This window comes from Poeciliopsis prolifica, unplaced genomic scaffold (assembly GCF_027474105.1).
Source record: "Poeciliopsis prolifica strain line A6 unplaced genomic scaffold, Auburn_PproV2 SCAFFOLD007, whole genome shotgun sequence".
NCBI lineage: Eukaryota > Metazoa > Chordata > Actinopteri > Cyprinodontiformes > Poeciliidae > Poeciliopsis > Poeciliopsis prolifica.
Window position 1 is genome coordinate 15369227 of NW_026562382.1, and position 22451 is coordinate 15391677.

The following is a 22451-nucleotide window of genomic DNA, read 5'->3' on the forward strand; positions in this document are numbered from 1 at the left end:
TTTTCTTCCTGGCATGATTGTGGCATAGTTTGCATATTTTGAGTAGTACAGTTCACATCTTTCCAAAAACCTAATGTTACCTCTTTGTCCTGCTTCTAACCAGCAACCCAACAAAAGCTTTATGACCATGAAAAGGGAACATGAAATAAAACTAGCGAGTACACTGCATGGAGCCACTGAGTGTAGACATTTATATGTGACAGATTGACAACATAACCTTTACGTAAGTGAAATGCTGAATATTTACTGTCACAACGGTGAACAAATGACAAGCTAGTGATAATATCTGATGCTGATTAATGATGCTACACTGCAGATAATGATATTTATCTCATGGTTTAACAAGGAAGGGAAAAAATTCGCACATTTTAGCATCTGATATAGATATAAATACCTTGCTGAAGCTATCACTCTGAAGGCTGCTTTTCCTGCATCACCAACCACTCATCACTTCAGCAGAGGTGTGTTAGAAAGGCCTACTAATGCTCAAGTGCAAATCAGAGATAGGACTCCTTGATTCAGCTAATGAAGAGAGTGTGGAAGTGTGATGAGCAGGAGAAATGGACGGGAAGGCAGAAGAGAGGATTGCTATTTCATTTTGAAGTGTTTGAGAGTTTTTTCTTTCTAATTACATGTGAAACTATTAAACTTAGATCTGAGAGTACCATTGCTGGTTCTTTTTTTTAAGCAGAGCTTAAAAGGATGTTACTTTTCATCATCTCTAGTGTCAGTAGGTGGTGCATAATGCATTACAACTAGAAGCAATGCAAATGAATGTGAAAGCACAGATGTACGCGTTATATTTATTTATGTCAGTGGCTGTCCCTGCTGCTGGCAGTCGGTCTTGTATTGTTTGGAAGTGGACATGAACACATGTCACATGAGGAAAGAGAAAGGAATTGTGATTGGTACAGAGAAAGACAGGGGGTTACTGTTTCACCACGCCACAGATGCAGTATGTGTGAGTGAAACACACACCGTGTCAGCAGAGGCAAAAGGCAATAAAGACTTTACCTGGATTGCTTTATAGATTTCAAAAGGGAGCTCTGAGGATGGTAATATTTGTGTTGAAATGAAACTAAAAATAGAGCATTTCTTCCATTTTGTCTTCTCCCACATGCTCACTAAGTTTCAGGCTGCATCTCGCTTGTAACGCCACCATCTCTGCAATGATCTCTCATCCTCTGCATCGCCTCCTCACCACACTGCCTTTGATTTCAAGAGCTGAACTATTCTGCAACATTTGTTGATGTGGATCTGCAAGTAAATGCTGCAGAATTGTGCTCCTCTTGGAATTGTTCTTCTTCGCTGCGACTGCCAGGAGAGGAACCCACCATCATCTGCTGCATACCAAAAAAGGCTCACAGTGCATACTGCCTATATCTGAGACAATGTTGAGTGGAATGTTGTAATAATAAATGTATTAAATGCAGATATTTTAAGAGAATATATATGCAATTTCACTCTTAAATGTAATTTATCATGACATAATGAATGAATTTTCATCAGTCCATACAAAACAATGAGATTTTATAGACTAAACATCACATTTGTGACGTATTTACAAAGTACCTATTTGCTGGTATTTTGGGGATTTTTAAGTTGTAATGCTAATTTTACTGAATGTTTTTACCATGTAATCTGTAGCAGCTTGCTACCATTAGAAGTCACATTAATACACATTTTGCTTTTACACACCAGAAGCAAAATGTGAAACTAAAGCCTCAATAGCATTCATGAATGTAAAAATGACAGCGGTTCTCAAACTTTTATCTACTGACCCACAACGTAAGTGAAAGATGCTTGTGATCCTGAGTATTGGTTGATCAAAGCACTAACTTATTTAAACAGAAGTATAACAATTACACAGACAGCATCAGCAGTAAATATACAACTTATGTATTTACAAGTAAAACTTTTCTGTCTTTTCTACTATTTATAGTAGTATAAGTATGTATAGTTCAGACAGGGCATGAACCAAATCAGGACTAATTTATACACAAATTCTTGGATTCACTGCTGTGGATAATGTACAATACCTTACCTCTGACTCCCTTTCTTCCTACTTAAAACACCTTTGAGTAACACGTCCTTTATGCTCCGGTAGTTCAGAGACGTGCACTACTTCTTCTTGTTCAAAGGACGTGTTTGTTGGCCGTATTTAAGGAGATGAACAGAGAAACTACACATTGATATGGATTGCAGGTCTTGTTGAGACGTACAGTTAGACAGGCAGGAGCAGCAGACAGGTCTGCTGCTCATATATGATATGCCTGCCAGTTTCTCCGGTGTTGTTCGGGTCCAGTGATTATGGAGTAGAGACCTTTTCAACCAATCTGCTACCTTTGTGTCTCAGGGCTCTGTCCGGTGCTCTGAGCCTTGGGCTTGGAGATGTTCTGGGTGACTTCCAGATCTCATTAACCTTGAGTTAAAGGTCTAGAATTACATCAAAGACTCAAAGGCCAGAGGGTCACGATACAATTTTCACATCCTGCTCAGCTCTGGTTAATTTTCCTCTAAGGTGTTTGGCATACGCTTGTGTAACCTCATCTGTTACTGCTGGTTGTTGTCAAGAAGGTGAACACAATATAAGAAGCCGATCAATTATTGTTTAAACAGGTTAACAATGATCGTCTTTAATGTAGGTAAGTTTAAAGATAAAAATGTTTATTTTCATATAGAGGCTCATTAATAAGTTACACACATTTTCAGATATAAGTGACCGGTAGGAAGAATTTAAAAATGCAGAATTATGAAAATGTTCAAGGATAAATTGCACCATAGACAAGTTTCAGGAACAAGAAACTATTTTTGTAACTTTTGGGAATGATGTGTTCATGTTCTTTATTGCTGCAGTCAGTGAACAGTTCTTTATATTTCTGTTTAGTGTTTTGGGTAAAATCTGTCAGTCTCAGCCTGTCCGTAAATCTTCCTGAGTTTACATTTAGGGTCATTTTTGTAACCTTTTTTATTTTATTTTCAAAGTTGGAGCCTCTTTGCAACTCAGCCATGAATCAGTTTTGTTTCAATATGCAGCTGCTGTTTCAGTTCACCTTCCTCGATTCCTCTAAGTCACCATCAAGAACTTTTTGTTCCACAATCTTCAGCAATTTGAGCATATTAGTTTTGGCAAATCCCAGAGGCCTCAGTTTTGTATCTATGAAACTTCTTGAAAAGTATTTTTGAATACTTTGATTTGTTCTGCATTGCCCTAAAGCCTTTGGAACTGTCATGGGGTTTTTTTACATCAGAATTTCTGATGATGTTGGACAGCTGCCTGGTTATTTTGAGATAATAAACCATTTCATTTGTCTTTTCAACATTGAAATATTAAACTAAGACATCTTAAATTGTTCTATTTTTACTATGTTTTTAAATCTGTTGAAAGTCTGCAATAGAGTTAACCTCAATGCCTCAATCAAAACTTTTTCTTTTTGTGTTTTTAATTGAATTTCAGTTCAATATAGGCTATAAATATTCAGTGCACTGTGAAAGATTATTACTAATTTACTTACACCCTTTGCATCCAAATTATGCTTTAAAAAAAGCTATGTAATTTTCAAAGTTTTGCAAAACAAAATTTGCAACATTTAAGCTAATAAGACTTTTGTTGAAGTAATTAACTAACAGATTTGCTTCATTCTGTCTTCAATTTTTGTATTTTGTTCTTATGGATGTGTCTTACTTTATTAACATTAGTAATTTATTACAATATTGTATTCTCAACTGGAAAATATTGTAGTTTAATGGGAAATTATCCTCTCAATTATAATGTCAACAAAGTAGGTTGTTGCCAGTTTGAGTAAAATCTCATTGGTGGATCAAAATCAACATCTGATGATGAGATCAGCCATTTATTTTTCCAGCTGCAACCCTCAGGCTTCATGAACATTCAACATGCTGTCCTCTTGAGTTCAGTTTGCTGTTTGTCACAGTTCTTCTTCCGCAGGTGTAAGGGTTTTTGGTGGTTCAGTAAATGCACGTGTGTGAACCCCCCTTTGTACTCCAGATCAGATGATGCATGGTCACCCACTGTGCAGCATCGTTGTGGCCTTGCTGCAGAGCTCATCTAGACAGATTGCAGCAGGACACAGTGGTTCAAAAAGGAGCATCCCCTCGGTTCAGCGAAGGTCAGGCGGAGGCATCATTAGGTTGACAGAGTCTGAAACTGGGTCTGCTGGGTTGTGGGAGTTGACTGACGGTTTTTGACTCAAGGACATGTTGGAATCAGAGGTTAATAATGGAGGCAGCCTTGATACGCTGTGGGGGATGTCACTTATCATACTAATACAGATTGGCTGTGGGTGTGTTTGTGTGCGGCACACCATGCATGCATGCCCACATCCAACTGGGGAAGCCATGACCAGTATGGAAACAATCCTGTACTCTAACATCTTAAAAAGCCTTATAATTGGCATCTGCAGCTTACTTTCTCCTGTAAACACAAACTTTTGTCTGTGTGTCAGTGTTATCCTCTCTGACTGTGTCCTCATTGTTCTTATTTGATCAATTCAAGCCCTGGTTTCAGGCTCTTCCTTGTCCTCCCCACCGCTCCATTTGTTGCAGTTAGCAGTGGAGAAACACCTTGTTGCTTCAAGGTGATTCCTTTCACACAGCAGCGTTTATCACCAAATTTAATTATTCTTGTTAGTGAAAAACAGCAATAGGAATGTGAACAAGGAGCATTTGAAGAAAACTATTCTTTTGTCACTTAAAAAAATATCAGCCAACTTGTAGCATTTAATGAACAATAAAAAATAATATTATAAAACTTCTCTTGTAAGTGTTTTTTGGATTTTCTTTCTTCTTAAATTTGCCAGTAGAAATACCAGTATGTTATTGAATAAAGGGCTATAATATTTTTTTATTGGATTGTAAAGCATAAAAAAAACTCCAGTTGCATGCACATAGTTTTACCTTTTGATAATCTTTGAATAGAAATATTTATCTTTGACTGTTTAAAAAAATGTGCAGCAAGGACTAAAACAACTCCTCACAGAAACATGAAAGTTTAAACAATTGCTTCTGTTAAGAACAATAATTTATTGCTTTACAAGCGTTTTTCTGGTATCCCTTACACCCCCATTATCCTATTGTGAATCTGCTTTGCATGTCATTGTTAAATGAGGGTGCATTGCCTTTAGTAAGTAATGCCACACTGTGGCTACCATATGTAACAAAATAGCATGGCATGGGTCCTCCAAGACATCCCACTTATGAACCACTGCTACAGAGTTTATCTATGTTCTTCCTCGAAAGTCACATCAATGACCTGACTGGTGAATCTCATGTTGCAGTAGTCCAGGAGTTTGCCACTTCCTGTCTTAATCAACTCTCCATGCAGAATACTTACAGCAGCTCCGACTCATAGTGGTTTGACCTACTGATTTAAAATGGAAAAAGGTTTTTTTTTATCCTCTTGGGGCTTTCATAAAACCTTGCATCTCCATGTTCAGCTGGTCAATTGATCACTGAATATGAGAAAAAACAAGAAGGTGATGTTAAAAGTACGAAATGCAGGAGAACATTGTGAATTCTTTAAAATCTACTCTTGCACAATGCAAAACAGAGGCACGTCTAAAGGATCTCCTGTTCTTTAAAGACATGACGAGGCTTGATGTTCCAAAAATAGCCTTTATTTCCACTAATACTTGTCTTTCAATACACCAGCATAGACACTAAGATACTGAAGGTGTGTGTCAGAAGCTTAGGAGGAAGAAAGGATATAGGTTGAAACATATTTTTATCTGGGAATCATTTGTAAGCTTGCTTTTTCATTTGATTCACATTCTCATTTCTTTTTTTTTTTTTTTTTGGTCATTGTTATACTTGCTAAAATATTAATCCACCTGACATTTTCTCTGTTCCCCATTTATTCTATTCAAGGACAAAGGAGGCCTGATTCCAAGCTATGGTTAAATTGAGGGGGAAGAAAATAACTGAACAGTGAACTTTTTCATTTATGTTTTCATCAGTTAAGAGATGAAAACACAAAGTTTTGTGTTTGTGGAAAAAAAAACATCAATGCACTGATCAGATATAAACGTTGTGGAGAGTTGCTAATGATGAGCACAAAATAGCCAACAGAAAATAAACAAGAGAAACATCATATTTTCTTTTTGGTCATTCAAGAACTACCATTATAAATGATCTTTTGCTGTGACTCTTAATTCATATTTTCATTGCAGTTTTACCTCAACTCAGTAAACCTGTGTTATGTCAATTTAATCTTGTCCAACATGTTTGTTGTATATTTATTCATATTAAAAGATCAGTGTTGCAAAGTCTTGCATGCAGTTAGTTTTTTGTAAGAGCCTGCTGTGTTTTATACATCAGTAGCTCAAAGGTTCTGTATAACAAATTACCACTTCATTGAGTGTTTTCTCTTTTGTATATTCTTTCTGTTTGGTTTGGTTTGAAGATCCAATTACGCAACTACAGCTCATCATAAGCTAATGTAGAGAGTTTCATAATTAATGTGCAGATGCACGTTACAACCTGTGGCCAGGTTTCTGTTGGTGACCACAGAGGTTCTTTGTTACATTTCCCAGGTATCTGATTATCCACTGAGAATTACATGCCAATAATAAATATAAATAGGGGAAAGAAAACTTTGACAGTTATCAATAGCGTTGACACTTCTTTCTGTTTTTAATGAGCGTGAAAACAAAATGGGTAAGTTCTTAGAATCCAAATCAGGAAACGGATCTTTTCACCTCTCTGTAAATAATCTGAAAGATGCAAACGTGCAAGCATGTCCCTTTGTATCTTTCTATACTCCCCCACATAAGGTTGAAGTGCCAAGAAATTATCCCCTCTGAAAGCAATTAGTTACACTGAATTTTAGTCAAGGGAGTCAGAAGAAAGGTATCTAAATACAAATTAACTCCACACTTGCTATTATTACAGAATTGTTTTATGTTTAGTTAAAATTATCCTTCATCGTCTCCTGCAGATTAAAAGCATATTCACATTTTAAATTGTAGAGGTAGTTTGTTCAGCTTTAGTCTCGTCTGACCAGAGGAAGTTCTTCTGCATGTTTGTGAGCCCAACAAGAATGGTAGAAACTTTCTTTTCTTTTCCACGCTTCCATTAGAGCCAGCTGTATTTGTATTTAGACTTAATTAAACACAGGTGGCCTCTGTACACTAATTATGTCTCTTATGAAATCAATTGGTTGCACTGGTAAAGCGGGTTGAATACAAATGCATACCAAATGTTCCAGATAGTTACACAGAAAAGCATTGTACACTACTCTGTACAACTTCACAAATATCTCCTGCTTTGTGTTGACCAAATGAGAATTTTCTATTGGTGTAAATACTTTCAGCAGGTCCTCTGGTTGTGCTCAGCCTCTTTACTGAACATCCATGACATGCTGCACCCTCAGACTCACATCGCATCCTGTTGTCTCTTTGTTCTGCTCAGCATGCCGTCCTGGGTTCTACAAGGCTAATGCAGGAAACATCAAGTGTTCAAAGTGTCCTCCACACAGTTTCAGCTATGGAGAAGGAGCTTCCATCTGCCGCTGCGAGAAAGGTTTCTTCAGAGCCGAGAAAGATCCATCAACCATGGCATGCACACGTAAGCCTGGCTTATTTTCTCTATGTATTTTTTAGAACTTTTTGTGTGAACCTATAAATCTGATGCTGCTGTTATGCCTGAATTTCCTCTTTGTGGTGCAGGCACATTCAGAGAGGGGGAGGGGGGCAAGAGGGCTTGAGCCCCTTTTATCCTTGATGCCCCTCGTGCCCTTTTGAATTTTTTTTTAAATATTATTTTTTTTAATATGTATGTCAGGAGGCCTGCTTTTTCCCTCAGCAATAATATTTAGCAAAATAAACTAGTCTGGCTGCCCTCAGTCTCAGAATGACTCTCAGTTTCTGCCTCCATGTTGTTCAGACTCTGGGTCCATGGTGATCTGTGCCTCTAACTATCAAATTATGGACAAGAATATTTTTTTCATGCAGTTTTGTAAATAAAACGTAGCTCTTATGTTAAAAAAAAACAGTTTCCATTTATTATTTCATCATTGTCAATAGCAGGACAAAACCCGTCTCGTCCCTAAACACAGAAAAGCTTCGGCTGCAGAGAAACTTCTGGCTTTAACTTCATCATTCTGCTAAAGGCCCGGTTCTACAGGCCGTCTGGATCGGTACCACCGACAGATTGAAAGAATGTCTGTCTTTATATATAAAGACAGACAAATTTTCTTATTTCATAACTTCATAACGAAAGACCTTTTATCCTCTGGTCTGTTTAATAGCTTGCAGTCTCAGATCAACTCCAGGACCTTCAGCAGCAGAAACAGCAACTTTATACCTGTTGGAGAAAATAGACAACATTTGCTTTGGATTGTCCTGGCATGATGGCAATGATATAGCAGCATCCAATTAAATTCTTGATTGATATGGGTTGTTGCTATGTTGTTGTACGGTGTTTTTAAGACCTTGTTCAATGTGCCCTTTTTTAACTTTGAGCCACTGTCCCTCAAAAGGTCTCTGCACGGCCCTGCTGTGGTGCATTAAAGGACATTTCTATTCCCTAAAACTGAAGCCTGACAATTTGCCTGTATGGATTTCCTCACTGCTTCTCAGTAAAATAAGCACCTTAGGTAATCTTTGATTGGTTTACAGGAAGGGAAATGATGAGGAGAATCATCCCAGAAGATTTACAAAGTAGAATTACAAATCTACAGCATTGTCAGAGATAGAAAATGTGATCATGTATTTTTGACTGATTAAGCTTTAATTATTCCAGTGTAAACTCATATTAAGTATTTCAATCTTTCTGTGTGTCTGACAATCTGGAAAGGTTTATTACGTTGTCTTAGGAGCTTGTGGATTTCGCCTGAATTTGCCAGGGCCATAAATCCAGCCTCATCTTTCGGACTTATCTGGTGTGAAGCCGAACATTAGAGAGTCTCTGGATGAATTACATGGCTTTTGTTCAGCTGCCTTGTCTTCATCGATGATTCACTGACTGTCATTATGACTTCATATTTGCATTAAATTACAGTTTAACCGGACTAATTCTCCTTTAATTAAAAAGCCATTTGGCTGTCGCCGAGATAGACGGAGGCCACGTCTGAGAGCTCTCCGGGGTGGAAGAGCGTATTTGTCTTTCATGGCAAGACAACGCAACGACACTGTGGAGATGCTTTTAGTTTACAATACTCTGTAAGTTGCTTTGTTTGCAAGAAAAATGCTAATCACTAGGTGGGTAGCGATGCATCGAGCTCAGGGGACCATTCATGATAATGCATGATATTGGGTTTATGAAATGAGTTGTCAGCAATATTTTTTGCAAATAGCATACAGATTTCACAGATTTTTTAGTTTCATCCCAAACTTTAGGAACATTAAGACCAATAACTGCCTGCAGCCCACAACCAGTAAATTCAAAGTGGCATATGTTTAAAGTTGTTGAAAATGTAACAAAATACAACCGGTTGATCTTCCTGAGACGAGAAACTGTTTACCCACTTGCATAACGTTTGACCTTTGATTGTGTAGCATTTTAACTTGACTGGAATCACATTGTACCTGAGAGAAACTACACATCTACTGCAAACGTGGTGCTATGACAACAAATAATGAATTTAATTTGATTAAATATTGATTCATAGCTGCACAAAAAAGAAAAACTTTTAGGAAATCCAAGAGACAGAATCAATGTTTAGATTTTTAAATATACCTTGCAAAAATTGGAATATGGTGACCATTTTGTATTTATCGGTTATCTAAAGTATTTCAATATTGTAATTTAAAAGATATAAGTAAGAAAAAAAGTTTTTATTCACTGGGTCTCACCTTTCAGAGGGAGGCCATCAGTTGAGCTGTTGCTGTCAATAACTTCATATTTCTGCATTCCTTTCTGTCTGCCTTCTAGCCAAAGTAATTAAATATGTTATTGCTGTGACTAACTACAGGAAAATTTCAAAAATTAATCTTGACAAGGTTTTTTTATTGTCCACATTAGAAAGTGAAGCTTATATATTAGTCATTTCAAATAAAGTGAAATATTTCAAATCTTTTTTCTTAATAATGTGATTAATTATGGGTTGCAAATAATGAAAACACAAAGTTGTGTCTCAGAAAATTAAAATGTTTCACAACGCCAATTAAGAATGGTGTTATTGACACACACAAACATCCTGGGTTAGAGTCCAGAACACGTTCATTCAGATACAGGGAGGGTTAGCTATAAAAAGTCAGTGAAAAGGAAGCGTTTTGTCCACAGAAACATTACTTCTGGAAACATGAGTGAAACAAAGACACTCCTGCAAAATTCATTCATGAATTTGGGGAAGTTTCACAAGGAGTCACTACCCACCGAGCAATCCTACTTATTATTGATGTCAAGCTATTCCTGAAGCAGAGATAATGACCCGTCCTTCCTGGGCTAACGACAAACAGAAGCGGGCTGCTGCTCTCTAGTTCAAAGTCCTCTCTTCAGGTGAAAGAAAAGTTTGCATCCAATTTGGTAAGTGGTCCCAGAGTTTGGTGGAAGAGTGGAAAGGCGCAGTTTCCATGTTGCTTGAAGTCCAGTTTTCACAGTCTGTGATGATTTGGAGTGTGGTGTCATCTGCCGGTGTTGGTCCTCTGCGTTAGACTTTTAAATTTGTCCATATGATTGAACTAAACTTATGTTTTTAAAATATTTACTGGATGTATTTGTTTTACAAAGCACCTAAAGACAGAATTTGCTGTGAATTAATCTGAATCAGAAGTTTACAAAGACTTTAAAACATAGGACTTTGTAAAAAATACAAAAAATTATTATCCCGGTCATTGATTTGGAATCCAGTAAATATTATTTTATTCTGATCTGACCTATAAAAAGAATAGCTTGATTCAATGTCAGTGAGAGAAATATCTATTTATCTGTCTGTCTGTCTTCACAGAGTTGAGTCTAATGCAGCATCTACAACATTTTAAACTTAAACATTTTTTTCCTGTTTGCTGGCAGTTCTGAAAAGCTCATAAAAACAATCTGAATCAGTGAACCCAATGTTCACTTCAAAGAACTTCGAACCCAGCTTAGTGTGCAGGGTTGTAATTAAATATCTTGTTTATGGCTTGTCGACAGCTATTCTTCCTCAGGCGGACTCCGAGTCTTCAAGGCCACTTTCTGCTCTGAGTACAAACACTGTCTGTCTGAAAAGCCTTTTGGGGGTTTTGACAACCACACAAACTAAACATTTAGACTGTGGCTGTGTAGCATCTCTACTATTGCAACCAGTGAACTCTTTCTTGCAGAATGCATTTTAATTAGAGGTTAAAAAGTCAGTTCATAAACTATTTATTTGACTGTATAGTCAAAAGACAGAAGAAAATGGAGATTAAAGAGTGAGAGGAAGACAAAGGCAGAGAGGAAGAAAGCGAAGATGTCACCAGAGGAAAGATAAAGGCGGGGGAAATGCATAAGGACTGGATGGAGTAGACAGTGTGAAGAGGGGAAGGAAGGAGGGCGCTGATACCAATCTTCCCCTCAGAGGAGAATAGGGGCTGATTGATGGCAGTGGGATTGCTCTGCAGGAGGGTAGGTGGGTGGATTCTCCCTGATGGAGAGAATAGAGCAGGTGAGATAATGGCCGAGGGAGGAACAGAGAGATAAAGAGAGAGAATGGACACACTGACAGGAATGGTGGATCGGTAGGAGGAGCTCTCCTGTCTGCTGAGAGTTTTAGCAATGTTGGGTAGAGAACATTAGGGAGGGATGTGAAGGAGAGGGAAACATCCCATTGTCCTGGCAGACAGTGAGCTTGGCAGGACGGGAGTGTTCAAATCCCTTAGGCCTTTTAACTCCACCCTGTTGACAGCTGGCTGCCTGCTAGAGCACAATGCTTGCTCTGACACACAAACACTTACATCCAGGGAGCACAGAAAGCACCACAACAAAGGCGATTGTGAGGGAGGTACTGTAAAATAACTTGGACTCTTTACTGCACTTGAAAGAATTGGGGAGAACGTGGAATGTTATTCAATACAGTGTTGGGTTTTGGTTGAGAGTTGTTTACATGGTGTTTTGTAATTTAGGGAAGTTTGAACTCTGGTTTCCAACTTTTGTTGGATCTCAGATTAAAAGATAATAGATTTGCAGTGAGAAAAACCTGGGTGTGAAAGTCAACAGAGGCCTTTCTTCTACTGTCAAGGATGGAAGGATGAATGGGTTGATGGACTTTACATTTCCAGCTCCTCTGCGTTCTGGGTAGAGATTTTTTGTTAGTTTTGTTACATTTTGCTTCCAATTCGTAATACTTTCTCATAGCATCTTGCAGTAATTTTAATCAAAATGTCGTAGGTCTTTTAAACATTCTTTTTTGTCCTTTAAAATGCAAACACACCCATAATTACAACATGAAAAACACTCACAACTCAACTGTTTTCACCCGTCACGCTTGTTGAGGAAAACCCCCCAACATCCACTGTCACATCATAACACACTCAGCACTAACGGCTCATTGCTGACCTGAAGACAGTGACAGAAAGGTCAGAAAGTCCTCTCAGCACTGGCTGTTGATATGCGAGTGGCATAGAAAAGCTTTAAAAGCTTGTGCACTTCTGGGTGTATCCTTACTGTCAAAGGTGCTGCATCTATTGCTGGTGCCGCAGATGGTGCTGCAGTTATTGCTGAAGTCTGAATTGCTTTGACCAGCCAAACGTTTAAGAGAGAGTCTTGCTCAAAAGTGCAGACAAACAAACAAACAGAGTAGCTGTTTCAGCTGAGTAGTAGTAACTATCAACAATTACCAGTTGTTTGTTGAAATCAATACTCTGCTGGTAATTTTAAAAAAGCAGTGAGTTGAGATCTCTTTTGCTGAATCAGAGCCATGAGACAAACACCAGTCACCCGTCAGGAGGAAAAATTGCAGAGTCTACAGATAGAACAGCTGCAGATGTGCCGCTTCACTTTGCAGATGTATACATTGACAAATCTGCAAATGTTACCAGACAGCTGAAACATTTCAGGTGAAGAAAAAAATAAAACTTCCAATTCCTCAGTGTTTTTGCTTATTGGATGAAAACCTCCTATATAAAAAAAAGCAATAGACTAGCAGTTTAGGGTTGTTTTGATTCCACTTGGTAAAATCAAGTGGTTTGCTTGTTTATTGCTCTTGAACGGTTCTGTTGACACATTGTTTCATTTTTATGACAGAATGTTAGCATTTTCTCCTGATTTTGAAAAACCAACTCCTCCCGTAAAAACAATCCGTCAATTTTCTCATGTGATCTTCAGCCAGTTTGTCACTAAACATCCACAAAAAGGCAGTTCATTCCCATTTTAGGTCATAAAAAGAACCAAAGTGAACAGTCAGAAATGATATAATAATATTAACACTTCTTTTTTAATCTTTTCCATATGTTCACTCTTACATTATATTTCAGATGCATTTTTGATGAAAGATTTCTTTAAAAATATGCAGCAGATTTCCACTCAAAGGAAGGTAAATATGAAGACAAAGTATAATACTGTTAACATTTTTCTTAGTATACTCTTACACCCTGCAAGAAAATACAATGATGTGAGGTTCTTTACTAAATAATAAAATCTCTTGAGAGTAGAACTGTCTATGTTTTTCTTTTTATAGATATGAAGGGGTTTGTAAATAACTCCAAAGAATTTTAAAGTAGATTATTCAGAACATAAAACTTCGCTACATTCACTATTTCATCTTAGAGTGAGTTTTTTTTTTTTCCCAGTAATGCAATGAAACAAATCATATTCTTCCATCCTCCAGAGAGGTATGGACTAAGGCAGATAAGGTAAACGCTGTATGAGCTGTGACATTATGCAAACGTTTCAACAATTATGTTTCTAGGAAATTATCCAGTGTAAAATTGTTGCTGCACCGAGTTCTGGCAACGTAAAATAGCAGACTGTTCTGTTTTAATTTAAAACTGCATAGAAATATTTGAGAAGATATCTGTAATCTGTTTTCTTGTTATGTTTAAACCACAAACTAGTGGATTTTATTATGGTTTAACAGCATGTGAGCAGTAAAGGCTTGGTTCAGATCTGAACTAATGTGTTTATCAGTGATTTCTTTCTGTTTTTATCAACAGGCCCTCCATCTCCTCCTCGCAACCCAATGTTCAACATGAATGACACCTGCCTGATGCTGGAGTGGTCGCCTCCCAGTGACACTGGCGGTCGCCGGGATCTCACATACAACGTCCAGTGCAAACGCTGCGGCCCTGGACCCAACCAGTGCCAGCTCTGTGAGGACGAGCTTCGCTTCCTGCCGAGGCCCTTGGGCCTGACCAGTGCCACTGTCACCGTCACAGACTTCTCATCTCACGCCAACTACACCTTTGAGATTGAGTCACTAAACGGTGTGTCAGACATGAGCACCTTCCCCCGGCAGGTAGCCATCATCACCGTCAGCACTGACCAGGGGGGTGAGTAAGTTTCAGTTGTTTACACCATCGCAGCGTCTTACATCTTTTCTACCACCTTCACTCTTTGTAGCCGCCCTCTCACTGCCCTGCTGCATTGTATTGAAATAAGCATAAATAAGAGCTGGGTGAGATTGCTTTTAATGGCTGGAGGCTGAACACGACTGCTTTATAACTTCTTCATTTAGCTTTATCAGTACATTTAGTTGCCTTATCTGATTTGCTCTAAAAGCTGGGTAGATTCTGAAAACATCCAATGTTTCTTAAACTACAAACTACTTATCACTTCACTAGTGATAAGTAGTTCTAAGAATATGTGACAGGACGGTTTCAGATTGTTTCATTACCTCTATTGTTCTTACGCTGAGAGTCTAATTAAATTTCTAAATATCTCCTAGAACAGTGTATGTGATAGTTTGCAAACACTACTGTCCCACACCTGGAATGGTTGACTTGACTCTTGAAATATTAACTGCTTCTAACATTTTTATTACTCAAAAATCCTAAAGTAGCCATTTGATGCATTCATAACCTTTGCAAGGAATACTTTAACTAGTAAATTAAAAACTGACTGTAACTGGCCTCATTTTCTGAATAAATCGATCAATTGCCTAATTTTCAACATGGAGAACTTTCAAACTCTACGAACTTTTCAGATGAATATTAACCCATTACTGTCTGAATTTGTGTAGCGTGACAAAAAAAATGTGTGTTTTGTATTATCAAGCAAATTTTAAATTGAGCAGGTTGTTAATTTTATACATTTGCAAAATGTTTGGCAAGAAATGTGTACATTAGCAAAAATAGGCATGGTTATTCATACCACCAAGATGGTAATTGATGTCAATATTTCCAATGCACATTCATTATTAATACACTTATATTATGCACTAACCATCATTTGTGGGATACAGATGTTACTTTGCATTTTGAGGGAAATTTGCACAATTAGTTTGGTATTTAAGAAGAAAATAAGATTTTGACACAAGATGACCCATCATGTTTGTATTGCTTATAAAGCAGTAGATTTGCTGTATGCTGCAAAATATGAAAGATATATTTTTGCTGTTTTGGACTATATTTTCATAGTCCAAATTACCATTTCCTGGGAGAGTGTGTTTGGTTTACTGCATACTTAACTGTCATTTTTACACAACTTTTGTCCACCTTCCTTTTTCCTCGTTTGTCCTCCTCTTCCCCTCTCATGTTCTGTTTCCAGACATGTTTGTTTTACCTTTCTTCTTTGTTCTCTCCTATCCACATAACCTGCATGTTTCTACTGCTGAGAGCATCTGGGAGAAATACGGTTTCTCATACAGCCAAAGCACATTAGCTGCATTATTCTGTGTCTCAAAGGACAGCTCTAGATAGTACATGCGACTCTGCGTTTCACACAGACCTTTTTATTTGATTAACATGCCTTGTTTAGAATATAGTCAAAGCTGGTCCCTTAGCTGTAGACAAGACGCATTCGAACACTAATATAGCCAGCTGCTGCTATTTAGGATCCTCAGGGGAGGAGGCAGATTTATGGCTCGCTGTTAGTGATAAACAGCCTAATGCTGTACTTTTAACACGGTTACGTTTTCAGAAAGCAGAATTTGATCAGTGCTGTTAAATTTAATGAGGATCATTAAAGGGGTATTGATCACACAGCGGTTTGTGTTGTGTGTAACTGAACAATGTGCTTACCAACCTGCATGCTGATGGATATATAAATACGGTGCGTAAATATTTTAAAGTGTTTGGGTTTATTTCACAGGACAATTCTTGTGCTTGAGGATGGGAGTGAAATGATGGTGTTTTATTTAATTATCTACAATTTGTCTCCTAATATTCAAAGCTCATGATTACAAAGGTGTTGGTTTAAATCCACTTTTCAACACTCACTGTTGGAATCACAAACTTTAATGTATTTTATCAGGGTTTTAGATGATAAACAACAGCACATATTTGTGCAGCGTGAAGAAGAGGGAACACAATTTGGCTACATTCACACAGCAGCTCTTTATGCTCAATTCAGCTTCTTTTTCTTTTTCATTTGCTGAAACCTGATTCTCTTTGCATGTCAATCATATTTTTTGCAGATGCTACTTTAATCAGATTTCGGTGTGAATGGTTTACAGCATCAGAGCAATCTGCACATGCAGAACTGCAGTGTGTTTACAGAAGTAATAATGAATGTCACCGTCTATGTATTGATTAAGTTTTTCAGCAATGAGAGCTGATGGTATTGCCACAAGATCACAATAACATGAAGGAAGCTAATAAAAACAAAAGCACAACTTTTAGCGATGGTCTTTTGTGGAGCATTGACTGTGACTTGTGGAGAAAAGTCTATTTGGATGCATCGTTGGACCAGCAGTGGTTTGCTTCAGTGACATAGCCTTCTTTTATAATCTGATCATTATAATTTTTAGCTGTTGTTTACATCTGGATTTACCGCGTCTAGCTTCTTCTGGTGCAGAATAATGATGCATGTCTCACGCCGATGAGGTGAAAGTTGGATGAAAAGCGACATGACCGTTCAGACTGCAAATCCTTTGAGAGTACTTGAATATGTATCTGATTTAATACCATATATGAATATGGCACAAATCAGATTTTTTTCTAGTGGCTTTTCTAGCAGTTTCACAATTTGCAACTGGACTGTTGGCGTTATGTTACCAATGACTTTGTTCTCTCCACTCTTCCAGAAAAGCCACTGACGCAGTGAATCTCTGTAGTTCTGTCAGAGCGACCATGGGTCACTTCGCTGCGTCTCTGATTCATATTCACCTTACCCAGCATGGTAGTTTAGATCAAGAACTTTATTTTTGCAGTTGTGGTTGTAACATCACAAAATTGGAAGAAGTTGGATGCGTATAAATACTTTAGCGAGGTACTGTTTGTACTGTTTGGGCTTCACACTTACTAAATGGATCCTAAAATCTGATGCATCCATTCCATCTTCCTGGCACTGTGGCTTGTTGAGAAATGCCAATTTGCCTCAGTGTCAGCAGTCTGAAAGCTGCAGTTGCTTTTGAAAAGGTTGAAATGAGCTAAAGTGTGCCTAAGGTCAGCATATTCATCCCAGTCAAAGATAACCATGCAAACCATCTGACGAAAAGCAACATTTGCATGCAGCAGGGATATGCATGCATGCTTTGGCACAAACAGAACTCTTTCTCCCCCCTCAACACATCCACCTAAACTGCTCTGTGATGGGCTTGTTTGGAAAAGTGCACATAAAATTCATATACACCATTAGCATAGTGTTGCCATCAGCAGAAAGCAGACAGCCATGTGAATTTCAGTGTTTTCAGGAGTCTGCTATAATAATCTACTCTGACTATAAATAAATTAAACTTTGTCATTAAAATGCAGATGGACATTTTTGGTCAGTGATTTGTTCCAGTAAAGATGTGATTTGCTTTGCTGAGAAGACAATAAAGGATTATAATGCACAAGGATAAACACCATTTGAGGTTTTTAGTGAGAGGAAAATGTCCTCTAATTTGAGAAGGAAAAAGATGGCATGTTTTAAAATTTTAACATAGTTTCTAAATTTACTCATTTATTGTAAGCTCAATGGAAGAAAGGATTCTCCTCTTGCAGAGAGACACTTTGTTTGGTCTTGCGTCCCTGAAGAAATTGGCAAAATATTTTTACTAAACTTTGCTGAACAGATTAGTGGCAGAGGCACAAAGAAAATCAACAAGAGAGCAAGTGGCAGACACGGAAACTAAATTGAGATGATGTGTTAAAAGTCGGTGCCCAAAGTCGGGCCTCGAGAGTCGGCATTCTGCACGGTTTAGTTCTGTCCCTCGTGGGACCAACAGCCTTTTCAGCATGTTGATGTTCTTCATAGGCCTCCTAATGAGCCATCATTTGATCCAGGTGCTTTAAACCTGGTTTAAAAGGAGGGAGAAAATTAGATTTACAAAGGAAAAGTACTTTTATACAAATGTGAAAACAGAAAAAGTATTGCAAAATAAGAAAAGTGAGAAAGAAAACTACATTTAAAAAGCAGAATAAAGGAAAATGATTGAGTGACTAAAAGACTAAAGAAGACAAATCCAGAGTAAGAACCAGGATAAGCTTGCTAACATTACATTTGATGAAGCAGATAAATTAATCCTAGAGAATGCAGTTATACCAGAGTCCAATACTGCCGCAGGTTTTATCCACGCTGAAACATTTTTACAAAGTATGCTGACCTTGCATGCATATATGAATCAATAGCTTATTGCCAGAATAAATATGTTGGAAATAAATCATTTGAGGGAAGAAAATTACTGTTATATAAAGATATGTTTTTGATTATGTAGTTAACTGTATTTTTAGATCAACTTTTAAATATCTGTTTATGAAAGACTGAAATTGCTCAAATTGTGTTTCTTCAACTCTGTTAGGTTTTTCTGCTGTTCCCCCGTACATTGGTTCTAACCTCAAAAAATGTTTAATATTTGATAACAAATAGTTGTGAGAAAAGTTTTTAAAACCATTTACCAAGAAGTGAATAAATAAGTAATAGACTCCATATTGACATTTGTACATTTATTCATTGATGTACCGTGTAGATGTTTAGGAAAAAAGGATTAGATCAAACAGTTTTAGCTGTTTTATACAGTTACATGAAGTTACAGAATTGTACTGCAGTTGTACTGGAGATAACTTTGAAGTGGTCCACTTCACTGGACCCCCTGCGGTTTGCGTGCCACTCAACTTGCTCTACAGCTGACACCATCTCCCACACACTGCACGCTGCCCTGTCCTCTACACCTACGTTAGGCCACTCTTCATCAAATTCAGCTCAGCGTTCAATGCAGTCATTCCCCAGCAGCTGAGCCTCAACACAGACACCTGTAACTGGATTCTGGACTTCCTGACAGAGCGACCGCAGTCGGCGCGCATCAGCAGCGCAGCATCGCAAACCATCAGGCTGAGCACAGGTGCCTCCCGAGGTTGTGAGCTCAGCCAACTGGTGTTTATGTCGCATGACTGCACAGAATCCAAATATATCGTTGAGTTTGCAAATGACACAACCGTCACATGGTTCATCAGTGACACCAATGAGGGGTTTTACAATAACCTTTTCCTGAACATGACAAGCCGGATTAGTCTAAAAATCCTCCTGATCCAAAATGGTGCTGCTCGTGTTCTAACCAAACCCAGGAAGATGGCGCGTATCACCCAGTTCTAAAGTCCCAACCGGCTCCCAGTAGCTCAGAGAATAGACTTTAAAATATGTTTTTAGTTTATAAATCACTGAATGGTTCAGCACCATGATACATTTCAGACCTTCCAGAACCTCTCAGGTCTTCTGGTTCTGGAACGAGAACCAAACGAGAAGAAGCAGCATTCAGCTTCTATGCACCACAAACCTGGAACACTGAACTGCCTTTAAATCTAAACACCCACCTGTTTAGAGTTTCTTTGGACACATAATCAATGAAACATTAATAAACAATCTGATGTGCAACGACAGCAAAATGTAATGTTTCACTGTTGACTTTGTATTTTTGTGTTTTTATGACGTAAAGCACTTTGAAAGGTCTTGCTGCTGAAATGTTCTGTAGAACTAAGATTTGATTTGATGCAGAGGGTTAGGGGTCTTATGGAGCACTCTCTCCTCCAGCCGGAATATTTTTCTAACCTTGAACAGCCTCCACAATATTCGCTGACCCCACAATCCCTTCTCATAGGCTGAGGTTCTGACGCATCAACCAGAACTGCTCGGTTCTGAAACAATGTCTTTGTCCCCTCAGTAACGCGTTCCTCTCAGACTAATGCCACTTTGAGAGGTTGACTTTTAGGTGTTCTGTGACGTTTAGGTTCAGAAACAGTTTTTCAAGGTGCTGTGAAATGTTTTTTCCAACTATAAACATTTTTCACTCTCATACTTATCATTTAGGATACAAGTAGTCAAAGTTAGATTCTCCTCTCAAGAAAATCCCCCTGTTTTTATACAGCAGTAGCATTAAATGAATAGCATTTAGCAGCTTCCCTGTAAGAGGCAGCCTTTCTTCTGGCACCATGCCACGCTATAACTAACTATGACAAATTAGCCACATACCTAATTACTAGCCTGGGAAAATCACAATGATGTTTATTAGGCTGGGCATCATAAAGCGGTGTGCCTGTGCCCCAAGACCAAAGCTCTATACTGGAGAAACACTAATAATAACAGCTATACAAATTGGCTGAGTGAAATGACCAGGGCCCCAGAGGTGCTTAGCTGTGATGGGGTGAAGAGGAAGGTGACTTTCTGTGGATTAATCAATATGGCTATCCAAAGTGCTGCTGCGATGGGGTTTGGATACCAGTGTTTCCTGCCACAGATGATATTTGCCTGTGTGTGTGTGTGTGTGTGTGTGTGTGTGTGTGTGTGTGTGTGTGTGTGTGTGTGTGTGTGGTGTGTGTGTGTGTGTGTGTGTGTGTGTGTGTGTGTGTGTGTGTGTGTGGTGTGTGTGTGTGTGTGTTGTGTGTGTGTGTGTGTTTTTAGCATTTCTCAGCCATTTGTAAAGCCCTTTTTTATTTCAACAAACGCTATGTTGTGAGGACCTGTGCTCCTTATGGGCCCCAAAGCTTGGGCCCCACATAAAGAAGTACTGATTTTGGATTAGGTTATAGAAATGCATAAAATATGAAAGGTGAATGCAAAGTCGTTGTGAAGAAAAATGTGATGCGTGTCTAGATTTAGCTGAGAACCCGACTCCATTATGGGTTAATAGGAAAAAGCAGCCACTGATAAAAATGCTGAATACATCAAGTTGCTAACTGTTTTTTTTTTCTCCTCTCCCTGGACATATAGTTGTGGGTGAGAGGGTTTTTGGGGGTCCTACGTCTTCTAGTGTGTGTTTCTCTGTGGGTGTGTTGGAGTGCCGTTAGATTGCTGACACCGGCCTTGTGGAAAGAGCAGTCGTAAATAGAAGCTTCATGCTCGCTGGCTTATTAACAGTTGATTTATCCGGCTCTCTGCGGGGAACACGCGCCCTTGGCACCCGAGCCCAGAGATCGGCCGCGGGGGGCCCCAATTATCCGATGTCGTGGGTATTTGAAGATGCAGTGAGGGGAAGTCTGGTGTCTTTCGCACGCGCCTCACATTGCTGTGTACGGCAATCCCAGGGTCATCTTCATCATCACTCTTTCTCGTCACTTGCACACTCACATTCACACCCACTCTTTATGCCTCCTGTGGTGGGAGATACAAGGGGGAATAATAGGATGGGAAAAATTTATTCGACAGCTCTCTTTCTCTGCTCTGATTTATCAGAGCATTCCCTCCAATGATGTGCTTTTATCTTTCTCAGTTTCTCTTGTCTCTCTGCTCCCCACAATTTTTCCACATTAAGCACTGCTGTGTGTTTGACTTGTGTGTTCATCACACTGTACTGACAAGTACTAACATTATACCCAGTCATATTTTACAGGGTTAAAGCTGCTGTGCAGCAGTGCTTTATTGCAGCAAGACTGAAGTTTTAAGACCTATTATTTAATCATAATGTTTGGCCTTCTTTTTATTCCTTCCTGTCAAATACTGTTTTATGTGTAATGCTGAACAAAAAAAAAATCCTTGAAGGGGTTTTTCTTGTATTCTGTGCTAATTATTTTACTCTATGGACGTATAACATAAGGTGGTGCTGTATTTTTCGACTGAATTATGTGTTTAGCATGTCCTGCAAATGTTTTGATTTGTTTGAATATATCTAAATATGGCAGTTTAAAACTTTTTTGATTAGATATTTTTAGTAAAATACACAAAAATCAACAATTGAAATGTTTTGCTGTCTATACGGTGGGACAAAATTTATTTTATAATCGTTTGCTTATTTTTATCTCATTTCTTGGTGAAATTTAGTCTTTTTTTGCGCCATCTACCACAAAACTGTGATTATGAGGAGTTGAATGAAGCAGTGACAATCCTCATTGTTGTATTTGGACTTTAAATCCTACAAAAGTGACTGAAATGAGAAGTACGTGCTAATGGAGGAAGCTGAGCTTATAAATGTTGCCAATTGTTGTAGTAGGTGATGGAATCAATGAATGTTGTGATGTTTTCTTGAA

General features: G+C 38.3%; 1 protein-coding gene across 1 annotated transcript in view; it reads left to right on the plus strand.

The window, feature by feature from the left end:
* Window positions 1-22451, plus strand: part of LOC129361075 (ephrin type-A receptor 6-like) — a 164073-nt gene that overhangs the window by 73240 nt on the left and 68382 nt on the right. Inside the window, exons 4-5 of the mRNA XM_055031720.1 lie at window positions 7429-7584; window positions 14070-14405. Of these exons, the coding sequence (XP_054887695.1) occupies window positions 7429-7584; window positions 14070-14405 (492 nt within the window). The remainder of the gene's footprint in view (window positions 1-7428; window positions 7585-14069; window positions 14406-22451) is intronic.